General features: G+C 46.3%; 1 protein-coding gene and 1 long non-coding RNA gene across 3 annotated transcripts in view; one reads left to right on the top strand and one right to left on the bottom strand.

Moving 5' to 3' along the window:
* Positions 1-7,962, top strand: part of CIMAP1C (ciliary microtubule associated protein 1C) — a 25,595-nt gene extending 17,633 nt beyond the window's left edge. The window contains exons 2-5 of the mRNA XM_083586917.1: positions 2,354-2,523; positions 3,549-3,659; positions 4,299-4,412; positions 6,810-7,962. Coding sequence (XP_083443043.1) covers positions 2,354-2,523; positions 3,549-3,659; positions 4,299-4,412; positions 6,810-7,294 — 880 coding nt within the window. The 3' untranslated portion in view covers positions 7,295-7,962. The remainder of the gene's footprint in view (positions 1-2,353; positions 2,524-3,548; positions 3,660-4,298; positions 4,413-6,809) is intronic.
* Positions 2,283-12,350, bottom strand: LOC310749761. Of its 2 annotated transcripts, XR_014541753.1 has the most exons (4): positions 11,512-12,350; positions 9,874-9,951; positions 4,503-4,532; positions 2,293-2,528 (listed from the first exon to the last, which is right to left on the bottom strand). It is a non-coding gene; the product is annotated as an uncharacterized lncRNA (long non-coding RNA). The 2 variants fall into 2 exon arrangements; XR_014541754.1 differs by lacking the exon at positions 4,503-4,532 and having other exon boundaries at positions 2,283-2,528; positions 11,512-12,346.

Genomic DNA, 12,350 nt, shown 5'->3' with positions numbered 1-12,350 from the left:
AAAGTTGAGTGGAAAATAAGGCGTTACTTTAAAAGGAATGTTAAGAGATTAGGATTTGCTGGATTAACAAATTGAACTAGAAAACAAGAAGGGGAGGTATGAGGAAGTCAAAGAAACATGTTATTGAAAAATTGTTACTGAAATTGACTCGTTCTTAATATTTTTCTTTTTTTTCTTTTTTCTTTTTGTGTTTGTATAAAATTGGAAAATCTAATAAATATTTATTAAAAAAAACCAAACAACTCCACGACAACCCAACAGCGGGGCACTTTGGTCAGCACAAGACCATGCTGCTTGTCACCAGGCAGTTCTGGTGGCCAAGGGTAAGGGAAGATGTACGGGAGTACGTACGGGGGTGCGACCGCTGCCAGAGGGCCAAGGGGGAGAGGGCGGCCCCTGCAGGGTTACTGGAACCCTTACCCACGCTGGGAAGACCCTGGGAGGTGGTGTCCATAGATTTTATGACAGATTTGCCCAAATCAAGGGGGAAGACAGCAGTCATGGTAGTAGTCGATCTACTGACAAAAATGTGCCATTTCATAGCTTGCTCACGTGCGGTGACGGCAGAGGAAACGGCCAGATTGTTTGTGGATCACATCTTCAGGTTGCATGGAGATCCCTCGAGGGTCATCTCAGATCGCGGGAAACAATTTACTTCAAGGTTCTGGAGGAAGCTCATGAGCTTGCTGCAGGTCGAGGTGGGCTTCTCGACGGCGAGACACCCGGAAACCAACGGGCAAGCGGAACGAGCGAACAGTATACTCCAGCAATACCTACGCTGCTACGTCAGTGAGAGACAGAACGATTGGGTAGAGAAACTAGCGCTGGCTGAATTTGCGTACAATAACGCTGAACACGTGTCCATGGGAATGAGCCCGTTCATGGCCAATTATGGGTGTCACCCCAGGGCCTTCCCGGGGAGGGGGGAGGAAGGGTGGAGCGTACCTGCAGCAGAGCAGTTTGTGGAAGAAATGGAGGCCTTGCACCAGCAACTCCAGATGAATTTGGAGCGGGCCAAGGAAATTTACAAGAGGCAGGCAGACAAGCACCGTCGGGAAGGGGAGACCATACGGGTGGGAGACCGGGTGTGGTTGTCAACCCGAGGGTTACCCTTTAAGGGAGGGTGCAAGAAGTTGCAGCCGAGGCGGCTGGGACCTTTTGAGGTAACACAGCAGGTGAACCCCGTGGCATTCAGGCTCAAGCTGCCTGACAGCATGAAGTTACATCCGGTGTTCCCTAGTCTCTCCGTACAGGGAGGGGCAGGAATTCCCGGGACGGGAGGGAGAAGTCACCACACACCCGCAGGTAGAGGAGAGGGAACACCACAACCAAGCCACGGAAATACTCGATTCCAGGTGGCGAGGGCGCAAGGTGGAGTACTTGGTAGCTTGGGAGGGAGAACCCCGGTCAGAAGACACGTGGGTTCCCGCGGAGGCAATCAATGACGGGTATCTAGTGGAAGAGTTCCACAGTCGGTTCCCACACAAACCAAAACCACCAGCAAGATTCTGGGAGGAGCAATTTGGCACCACCGACGACGAGGAGGACTTTGAGGGTTTTCCTGCCTCCGAAGAGGAGGGAGGAGAAGCGTCGGAGAGGGAAGATTCAGACTGGGAGGCCCACCCCATGGGGAGAGATCAGAGTGGGTGGGAAGCGGGTTTTGAATCCTCTGAGGATGGCGACAGCTCCTTCCGGGGATTCCCTGCACCGTCGGCCGAGGACAGGGACGAAGTTGGATCCAAAGGTCGGGCCGGGGGTGGAGGGGGTTCTGGGGGGGAGATGGATGTCAGGGAACTGCCATCGGAACTAGAGGAGGAGGCGAGGCTCCACAGCGATGCTGGAGAGGGGCCAAGCAGGGAGAGAGGCAGGTCTCCGGCTGGGGAAGAAAATCAGCGCAACACCAGGGATAGAGGGGGGCCGATGGGGGAAGCAGAGAGGAGGCTCCAGGACTCTTCGCAGGAGACCAGCGAGGAGAGCACAGGTCCTCCGCTACCCACACCCACCCTGCGCAGAAGACTTCCGCGCAGGGAAAGTAGGCGGCGACTTGGCGTCAAAGAACTTCTTTGCTGGAAGAGGTTCAAGAAACGCCCACTGACGGATTCTGCTAGCGACTGAACAGCCACGGAGAGAATGGCTGTCCAGACAGAAACGGTTTAACCAGGCAACCTAGCCCAGAGCGGTGGTAACTTACGCACAAGCAACCCCTAAAGCCATTACACATACTTAGTGGAAATTGAATACTGTTTGGGGTGGGGTAGAACGGAGTAGCTGGAACCCTGAGCTGCAACACTCCATGGTGCAACATTTTATTGCAGGTTGGACTTGCATTCATTCATTTACTTTCATTCCCCAGAGCACTGGTGACACATACGACTCTCCACTGCAGTGGGCACACTCCAATGCTGACTTCCAGAGCCAAAGGTGCAGCTCAGCCTGTTAGTTGTCTTTCTGGTATCTCTAAGCATCCAGCCAGAGTGCCGGCCTTCAAGAAGCAGTATGCGTCCATCAGTGCCAAGTATAAAGGTGAGCTGTGGGAATACATGGGGCAAGAGAGAGAAGGAGATAAGGAATACAGAGGTACCCATATCTTTGCCAATCTGGATGTGTTCAACAGCATTGTTGAAAGACCCTCTGGCATCTGGTTAGCCCCTGTGAGAACAGGATGCTGGACTCGGTGGCTGGCTGGCTTGATCCATCAGGGTTCCTTTTTTTGTTCTTGTGGAAACCAAAGAAGGAAACTGATCTACATTTCTCAGTCACCATCAGAACTTTCTTCCAAGAGTACTGCTAGCATGTGAGACAGTGCATATTTCCTTGTTAATAAATAATAATAAATAATAAATTTTATTTATATCCCGCCCTCCCCAGCCGAAGCTGGGCTCAGGGCAGCTAACAACAATAAAATAATACAACATTCTAAAATAATTCATTATAAAATTAATTCAAATCAAATTGATGGCAACCATTGGGCTAGAGTTCTGTGAAGATTGCCAAAAGAGGGAGTCAGAATAATAATAATTTTTTCCCCTTTTGTTTTCCTTTTCCTGTGGCTGGTATGTCACCACTGCTGTTGTCCTACCAGGGTAACGCTTGCTTAAAGGGGATGAAGGAAGGGGGTTGGGAGATTACAGGCAGAGCATAGGTAGTTGAGTAAAATGGGAAATCTTCTCTGGCTTGAATTATAGTCCAAGCCACAGAAGAATTCAGGTGCCTTGTAATGCTCACTTCCTATTGCAATGCAAATATCCTGGCCCAAGGCTAGTGAGATTTTACCAGAGGGAGAAGAAAAGTATGTTGTGGGACTTCCATCAGCCCCAGCCAGTCTGGTTCAATGGTCAGAGATGATGGGAGTTGCAGTGCAGCAACACCTGGAGAGCTGTAGCTCCACAACCCAATATATTATTCAATATGTTATTCAACACAATATATTATTCCATTTTGTCCTTTTACTATTACCCAGTGTGGCAGCTCATAATCTGCAAATGCTAATGGTTCCGGGTTGTCTTCCCATTATTTTATCCCCCTCCCCCCTTGTGGTTCTCTTGCAGGGCCAGGACCTGGGAAGTATGGTAGGCAGCCTCTCACTGGCATTAAGGACCATGACTTCACCAAGTATGCTGAGCCAGCCTACACAATGCGTGTGAAATCCAGTGAAAGATGTAAGATGCTGACAAGTTAGGTTCTGTGTTATTTGGGTTTTCCCAACAGCATTAACTGACCCACAGGGTGAAGCTGGCTAAACAACTGTTAAATCTGCCGGCAAAACATTTGAACAGAGATTGACAACCTGTGTTTTTGGGACTCTCTAATTATTGGGGCCACAGTTGATGGGACCTGGGTGATCCATGATCAAGAGCTGGGTGGCTTTCCAAAGTTTCCATTCCAACTGGATCAATGGCACTGCATGTAGGTGGCTAATGTAGTTGTTTCTTGACTACAACTCCCATCAGCCCCAGTCAGCACGGTCAAGAATGATAGGAGTTGTAGTCCAGCAAGGGCTGGAGGGTCTTATACTGCTGATTTAGGGCCCTTCATAGTAAAATTATGGCTGCACCAAAATCAGGGTTCTCAGTTGTACAGCTGCGGACCTTAGTGGGAAGAGGATGATCTACACTTAAGCCATGTTGAAGGATAACAGGAATGGAGGTGCAGGGGGGTGGAGCTTAACATATTCACTGCTATCTAGCTAGTGGGTGCCTTTAATTGATATTGGACAGGAAGTCAGTCATTGCAACCAAGCTAAATAGCTCAGAATCCACACCATGCCTCATGCAGACAATTCTTCTTTCCTTTGCAAGTGATCTCGATCACGGAGAGTCCTGGGCCCTGCTACTATGTGGACCCAAGCATTTCCCGTCTAGGGATATGGAGACCAGTTTCATTCCGCATGGTGCAAGAGAGAAAGCGGCCATGTAAGTTGAAAGATGAGAGATACTATGATGGTCAAGATGGGGCTGGAGTGGCATCTGTGCAATTTTGTGATGAAAATGTTTCTTTCTCACCTTGTGCAAAGAAGGCTTGTTGGTCAATCCCTGAACATGCAAGAGAGGGAAAGAAAAAGAATGAGTGTGAGTGAATCAGCAGGTGTGTTATGCATGAAAATGGATGTGTGGGAGCATTATGTGTGGAGCTGTGGTCTTAAACCACTGAGTCTCTTGGGCTTGCCAAGCAGAAGGTTGGTGGTTTGCATCCCTGAGACAGGGTGAGCTCCCCTTGCTCTGTTCCAGCTTCTGCCAATCTAGCAGCTTGAAAGCATACCTGTGCAAGTGGATAAATAGGTACTGCTCCAGCGGGAAGGTAAACGGCGTTTCCATGCACTCTAGCTTCTATCACAGTGTCCTGTTGCACCAGAATGCTGGCCACATGACCCAGAAAGCTGTCTGCTCCTTCAGCCTGAAGCGAGATGAGCGCCACACCGCATAGACGCCTTTGACTGGACTTACAGTAACTGTCCAGAGGTCCTTTACCTTACATTTACCTTTTACCTGCATGCATGTGGATTTGTGTATGAATGACAGAGAGCAGGGGTAAACTTTGGTAATATGGTTTTCTAAGTGAGGACAAAATTTGGCACTTCCCCCAATATATTTTATTTCCACAGTAATTCCTTTTGGTACAGTTGCTTTTTAATGGGGTTTATCAGTAGGTACCCACATGAATATAAGTATTTATTATTATTATTATTATTATTATTACTATTACTACTACTACTATTATTATTGCTACTACCAATATTATTACTATTATTATTATTTTATGCCCCCTTGGCTCAGCACCCTGAGCAGGGGAACAGCCTGCACTGCCCTAGATCTGGCACTACAGAGAGAAGCATATGAAAAAGAGACAGGTGGCCTCACCCTCTTTTTTTATCAGCCACACTCACTGTTTGTCCCAGCCCCACTGGTTTGCAGGCCCTGGAAGGTTGACTGCATGGGAGTGTTGTCCCTAGGCTGTAAAAGTTTATTCACTCTTTGATAAAAAAAATTATTTCTGAGTAGGGGGTGTCAAGAACCAGACAGAAAAACCAGCTATGTACAGAGACCTTACCTAAGTGGGCTGTTTGATGTGGGAGATTGTCTGGGCTGATATCAAAGTGTAGTTTAAAAGGGTCTGTGACGCCCATCCATCCCTCCATTCATTCCGTGTTAGTGTGTGTGATCCCTATTGCTTTCCAGCTATTGGCCTTGACCGAGTGGGGCTGCTCTGGATAAAGGGGCATTCAAGGAACTGGGGGAAATATAGTTTTCCTGATTGGTGTTCCACCAAGTCAACTGGGTTGAAAAACACTTTTTACCATTAGGGTGTCTAAGTGTCCTACTTTACAGAGGGCAGTCCTCTAGGCAAAGGGTTCTTCCATGTGCTTTATATATTAATAGTAACACCTTGAACCTGGCCTGGTAGCAAATCAGCAGCCAATGCAGATCTTTGAGCACAGGTGTTATATGCTGACAAGGTCTCACTCCTGCCAGCAATCATGTTGCAGCATTCTGGTCAATCACGCTGGAAGTCTCGTCTTCCTGATGCCAAGGGACCATAAGATGTTGAGCATGTGGCTGATGAACGGACAGACAGGAGAGCCACCAAAAACAGAATAAGGGAAAACAAGAGGGTTATGTTGCTTTAGAGTCATAATCTAGGAAGTAGTCTGGAGGGTACCTATGGAATTAACACTTAATGACAGTGAATTGCAAGGGAAGATGTCATGGAAGAGATTAATAGCAGTGCACTCTTAACTCCACAGGTGATGCACTTAGTTGGAAAGGCTGCTAGGAGAGGAGATTGGAGGACAATGCCATGATTTTAAAAAGTGGGGGGGGGATTTTCAGTCAAGGCAAGGATGATAGTGCCTCTTCCTCCAACATCCTCAAAGTCACAACAGTTTACAAATGATTCAAGCTTAAGAACAAATAGAATTCTCAAATTTAGAGAGTGAAAGAGAGAGAGAATATGCAAGGCTTGTCATCTACAAGGAGGAGCAGAGTATTGTAGCAAATACATGGGGAATGCTTTTCCCTTTCGTTTGAGAAACATCAATGGCAGATTAGGATCTACTAATAGATCAATAAGTGGGGTTTTTTTACTCCTAACATTAGCAAGTAAAACAGCAACTTAAAAAACAAACAAACCCTGCATGGCAGATTGCTCCTTCTCTTTTAGCCTCAATGTTTCTCACCTGTCAGATTTTACGTCCATCATTCCTGCCTCCTCCTGTGCTCCTGTAGAATATGATGTACCCACAGGTTTATCCACATGCTCGACAGTGGGGAGCACCAAGTGAGGGGTGTCACCTATCTGCTCTTGGCTTGCAGTTATATCTTGTACGCCTGCCCCAAATGAGTATTACGTGGAGAAGATACACCCACTTGAAGAGTCGAATGCACCAGCGTACACTATGGGCCTTCGAACGCACTACTGGGTGAGCAGCCCAAACCCAGCACCCAACCAATACACCCTTCCACAGACACTGGGTCCAAAGCTGCCTGTCAAACCTGCAGCTCCCTGCCTCTCGATGGCATCCAGTGCCTCTGTGTGGGGCTATGCTAAAGACCTGGTGAGAGGGCCTGGCCCGGCAATGTATACCATACCTGAACCAGATGTTTACCTGTGCCACCAGCCATCCTACAGCATCTCCCAAAGGTTTGCTTCCTCCAGCAAGAACTATACACCAGGACCCCCTGACTACAATGCGGAGCTGGTCACCGCCGACAAACCCAGGGCCCCACGGTTCAGTCTTGGGATTCGTCACTCTGAGTATTCTCATGGCACACCTCCAGTTTGTTTACTCAAAGAGTGAGGGTGGACTCACAGGCCACAGAGGTGACTTGCCCCTTTGGGTAGACCCACCTCCAAATAATTCCATTGTGACACAGTGTCAGGAAGCAGGTGTAAATAGCTTGTTTCAGAGGGAGAGATTCTGATGAACTTTGAACACGTTTGGGCTATGCCAGGGTCAGGTAATTGGGGAGGGGGACTAGATAGCTCTTGACTTAGGAAAGCCCTCCTTTGTGAGACAGGGGGTCTGCCTTGATTCTTGGCAAAATCCTTTCTCTATTCTTCCCCTTCCAGTGTGCATTACTAGTGTTTTATTTTTATTTCTAAGGAACTGGCTAGCATAGGGTGAAGTGTTTCTTACTCCACCACTTAATTCGCTTTCTGTTGCAGAAGATTATTGGGAAGAAGGCTAAGATGCTCTTTTTGCTCATATAAGAAACAGTTTTATAATTTTATAAGTATTACCTTTTTTTTTTTACAAAGCTCCATAAATATTTATTTTTCTTGCTACTACTCTATTTACACTGAGAATGAAATGCAAAATGAGAGAGCTGTTTTTAATATTGTGTTTTACCAGTGTATATTGAAGAGCCTTCCAAAGAGTGAATTTATAGGGCAGTCTATGTAACTTGCTTACATGTTACTTGCTTTGCGGAAGTAAATAAATAAATAAATCCAATTTAGATCGCAGTTTTGGATTTTGTCAGCTTGGGATGACTAATGTACCTTCTAACATGCCTATCATCAAAGCACATTCATTATGCTCTCAATTGAAAAATGTAGGCTACATTGATTATGTTCATGAGCTCTGTGCATCCCTTCCCCCTCCATACCCAGGTGATTCAATGTATGAAAGGGAGAGTGAGACTGGGCTGCTTAGGTATCGTTTTCTATCCTAACCTCTTATTTGCTGCATGCAGCACCATTTCTGTTCTGCTACAGTTTGTCTCCTGCCAGCAAATATGTTATTTGTCTTGTTGTCTGCTGGTGGTGAAATTATGGCACTTCACACCAGTCTCGAGGTTGAGGGTGCCTCCTGCCCACAACACATACACAGAATTTCCTCTAAGAGAAATGCTGGTTCTTAGCTCTCTCCTCCTAATCTAGATGAGCACCACAAGCCAAAAACCACTTTCTTGGGAAGAAGACTCACTGAACTCACTCACTTCACAATAAGAATGCGTAAGAACCAGGCTCTAAACTGCCTTTTTTCAATGTATTATTTATCCTGTAATAGGAATGTTTTCCCACTATTCTATTCTCCTATAAACCAGATGGGAACTAAGCTGACCTCCTTTCTCTCATTTGTTTGCTGCTCTTGCTCCATGTATCATTTTTACAGCACTTCCAGCCAACTTTATCCAACCTCTTTGCAAGTGCATGAGTGAAATATTATTATTAATATTAATAATTCAATTTTTATATAATCTTTTAGCAAAAGATTTCAGGGTGGTGTACAACATTAGGAACACATTACAAAACATCAATGATAAAACATAATAAAAACATAGTAAGAAGCATACTGACAAACAGTCTAATAGTAAAGGTAAAGGGACCCCAGACCATTAGGTCCAGTCGTGACCGACTCTGGGGTTGCAGAGCTCATCTTGCTTTATTGGCCGAGGGAGCCGGCGTTTGTCCGCAGACATGTGGACCAGCATGAGTAAGCCGCTTCTGGCGAACCAGAGCAGTGCACGGAAACGCCGTTTACCTTCCCGCCAGAGCGGTACCTATTTATCTACTTGCACTTTGACGTGCTTTCGAACTGCTAGGTTGGCAGGAGCAGGGACCGAGCAACGGGAGCTCACCCCATCGTGGGGATTCGAACCTCCGACCTTCTGATTGGCAAGTCCTAGGCTCTGTGGTTTAACCCACAGCGCGTCCTTAAAACATAGTTTTATAAAATTAAAACATAGTAAGAAGCATACTGACAAACAGTCTAATAGTAAAGAACCATAACAGTCCTTTCTTGCACTTTCACAGGCCATAGATTTTTTACTAGCCATAAACTCTGGTAAACCGGAATGTTTTTACCTGATGTCTAAAGACATGCAATGATGTCTACACCACTTTGTTCGCTACCGAGGAGCGGAACCACACTTTAAATCAAACATGGGGCCAAGGAAATGAACTCAAGTCCAGCATCCAGGAGGGACTCAATGTTTATTGTAACTATTGCAATAGGGCAGAGATCAACTTAACGTGGTTGTCCTCTGCCATGAGGAGAATTAGAACAAGGCTTATACAGGCAGCACACAAAGAGCCATAAAAAACATCTAAACAAACATCCTTCTACATACAACAGGAAAGGTTACAGGTCATAAGAAGTAAAGCACACATGGCTCCTTATTGGTATCCTCACCCCCACAATAACCTTGCAGTGGCCTACATGTGCCCAGGCCTTTGGCCTCAAATGTCCCACTTCTGTCACCATTGCCCTGGCAACCAGGTCTTCATCAGTATTGTTTACATTCCAGTCCCTATTTCACTTCCCTTCATTCCTGAGCCATCTCAAAAAGTTTCAAGGAGATACTTGGATTTACACTTTGATGCTAATGAGAACCAGTGCTTTTTTCTATAAAAATAGGTGCATGTACTCACCACGAAGTTGTTACAGTAAGTGCCACATTTTTAACTACAAAAAAAGAGTTACAGGTACTGCGTATCCTTGAGTAACCCCTGAAAAAAAAAGAACTGAGAACAACATCCTTAATGACCATTTGTACCATTCTCAGGGTAGATAGGGTTTCTTGTTTATGGCCTAGAGAGCATAAGGTTGTAAAATGCAGGCCACATGAACCTCACACAGAAAACAAATATTTCCCTTTCTGCATTCTATCCAAGAGGTGAAATGCAGTTAACAGTGAAACAATGAAGAACTATATATATATATACACACACACACACACACACCTTGGGTCTCTAATTCTTATATTAGCACCAGGTGAGCTTCTCTGGGGAAAGCATTCCATATCAGGGACCCACCATAGAAAAGGTCCATTCTCTTGTTGCCACCCTCAAAATCTTTCTGGGAGGAGTGGCATAGAGAAGGGCCTCAGAGACTAGAACGGTGCAGGTCTGGATCAGTTTGTATGGGGAGAAGTGGCCCTTAAGGGTCCTGAGCCGTGTAAGGCTCAACATTAGCACTTTGAATTGGGCCCGGAAACTAATCGGTAGTCAGTGCAACTGTGCCAGGATTGGTGTTATATGCTCAAACCATCTTGTTCTGGTGAGCAATCTGGCCATTGCACCAGCTGAAGTTTCCAAACCATCTTCAAAGACAGAATTATGTATAACATGTTGCAGTAAATCAACCTAGAGGGTACCAGAGTATAGGCCACAGAAGTGAGGCTACCCCTGTGCAGATAGGGGCGTAGCTGGGCCACAAACTGAAGCTGGCAGAAGGCTCTCTGTGCTACTGAGGCCACCTGGGCCTCTTGGGACTGGGAATGATTTTTGCCTGGAGAGCTTGTGCCAGTGTTGGCAATTTTGATCTAGATGGACTAATGGTTCTGATATAAGGCAGCTTCCTATATTCTGAGAAATGACAATGGATTCCAAAGCTGTGGCATGAGCTGCTGTCGTAGAATCCTAGTTCTGTAATTTGAATGACTGCTAAAAATACCAGAAAATTAAAGTTTGGTTCAATTGTTGGTCTTACCCTTTCCCCATACTTAATATAGGCTATTCACTTTTTTAAAAATAATGCTTTTACAGCTCTGTATGCCAACCTAGCAGTTTGAAAGCACGTCAAAGTGCAAGTAGATAAATAGGTACCACTCCGGCGGGAAGGTAAACGGCGTTTCCGTGAGCTGCTCTGGTTCGCCAGAAATGGCTTAGTCATGCTGGCCACATGACCCGGAAGTTGTACGCCAGCTCCCTCATCCAATAAAGCGAGATGAGCGCCGCAACCCCAGAGTCGGCCACAACTGGACCTAATGGTCAGGGGTCCCTTTACCTTTATGTTAATCTTTTTAATTAATTCATCAAACACCTTTTTTAAATGTGTGCATGCGTAAAACTTCTAAAGTCTGGAAAAGGAAAGCTTTCCATATGTAAGACAGCTTCCAAATTAGCCTCTGTTCTTAAAATGCATTTTTCTTTAGTCTTTGGTAAAATTTAGCACGGTAGGTCATTAGCAGCATCAAGGTAAAGCCTATTGGCCATGACCACCTGGCAGATTATTTTGGGACCTAAAAAGGAGCTATCTTAAGAAAGGTAATAAATTATACATTGTACCGGGAAGAGACGATGACCGCGTTGGGGCTGGGGCAAGAGGTTTTTGAAAAGAGCCCCCGGGACAGGGGGGAGATCGAAGCAAGCCCAGCGCCTGTGCCCCGAGCTCGGTGGGTGGGCAGTCCCTGCTTCGAGCTCCGGATGTGAGGGAATAGTAGAAGAGGGAAGAAAGCGCCGCCGGCACCATTTTAGGAGAGGGAAATAACCACGGAAGTGAGTCCATTTTGGAAGAGGGCAGAAAGCGCCGCCGGCGCCAATTTAGGAAAGGGACAAAGCTAGCGGAAGTGCCTCCATGTTGGAAGAGGGCAGAAAGCGACGCTGGCGCCATTTTAGGAGAGGGAAATAACCACGGAAGTGACTCCATGGTGGAAGAGGGCAGAAAGCGTCGCCGGCGCCATTTTAGGAGATGGAAATAGCCAGCGGAAGTGCCTCCATGTTGGAAGAGGGAAGAAAGCGCCGCCGGGACCATTTTAGGAGCGGGAAATAACCACGGAAGCGACTCCATTTTGGAAGAGGGCAGAAAGCGTCGCCGGCGCCATTTTAGGAGATGGAAATAACCAGCGGAAGTGCCTCCATGTAGGACTCCATGGTGGAAGAGAGGAAAAAAAGCGCAGCCAAACATCATTTTAGGAGCGGGAAATGATCCCAGGGACGCTGTAAGCAGCAGTTGCTCTGTTTCCAGTCAATAAAAATTGATTGCAAGGTGTGCTTCATGGCATAACTTTCACGTGCAATAGAGGCCTCGATGCAGTGGCGATACATAAATATCTTTAAAGGTGCCACTAGAGGGCGACACCTAACAGCAATCACCTTGTGGTCCTGTGAACACCAGGCAAAATACT

This window comes from Podarcis filfolensis (genome assembly GCF_964270895.1).
Source record: "Podarcis filfolensis genome assembly, chromosome: 14".
Lineage (NCBI taxonomy): Eukaryota > Metazoa > Chordata > Lepidosauria > Squamata > Lacertidae > Podarcis > Podarcis filfolensis.
Note: the sequence above shows the minus strand (reverse complement) of the source record. Positions and strands in the feature narration are given on the sequence as shown.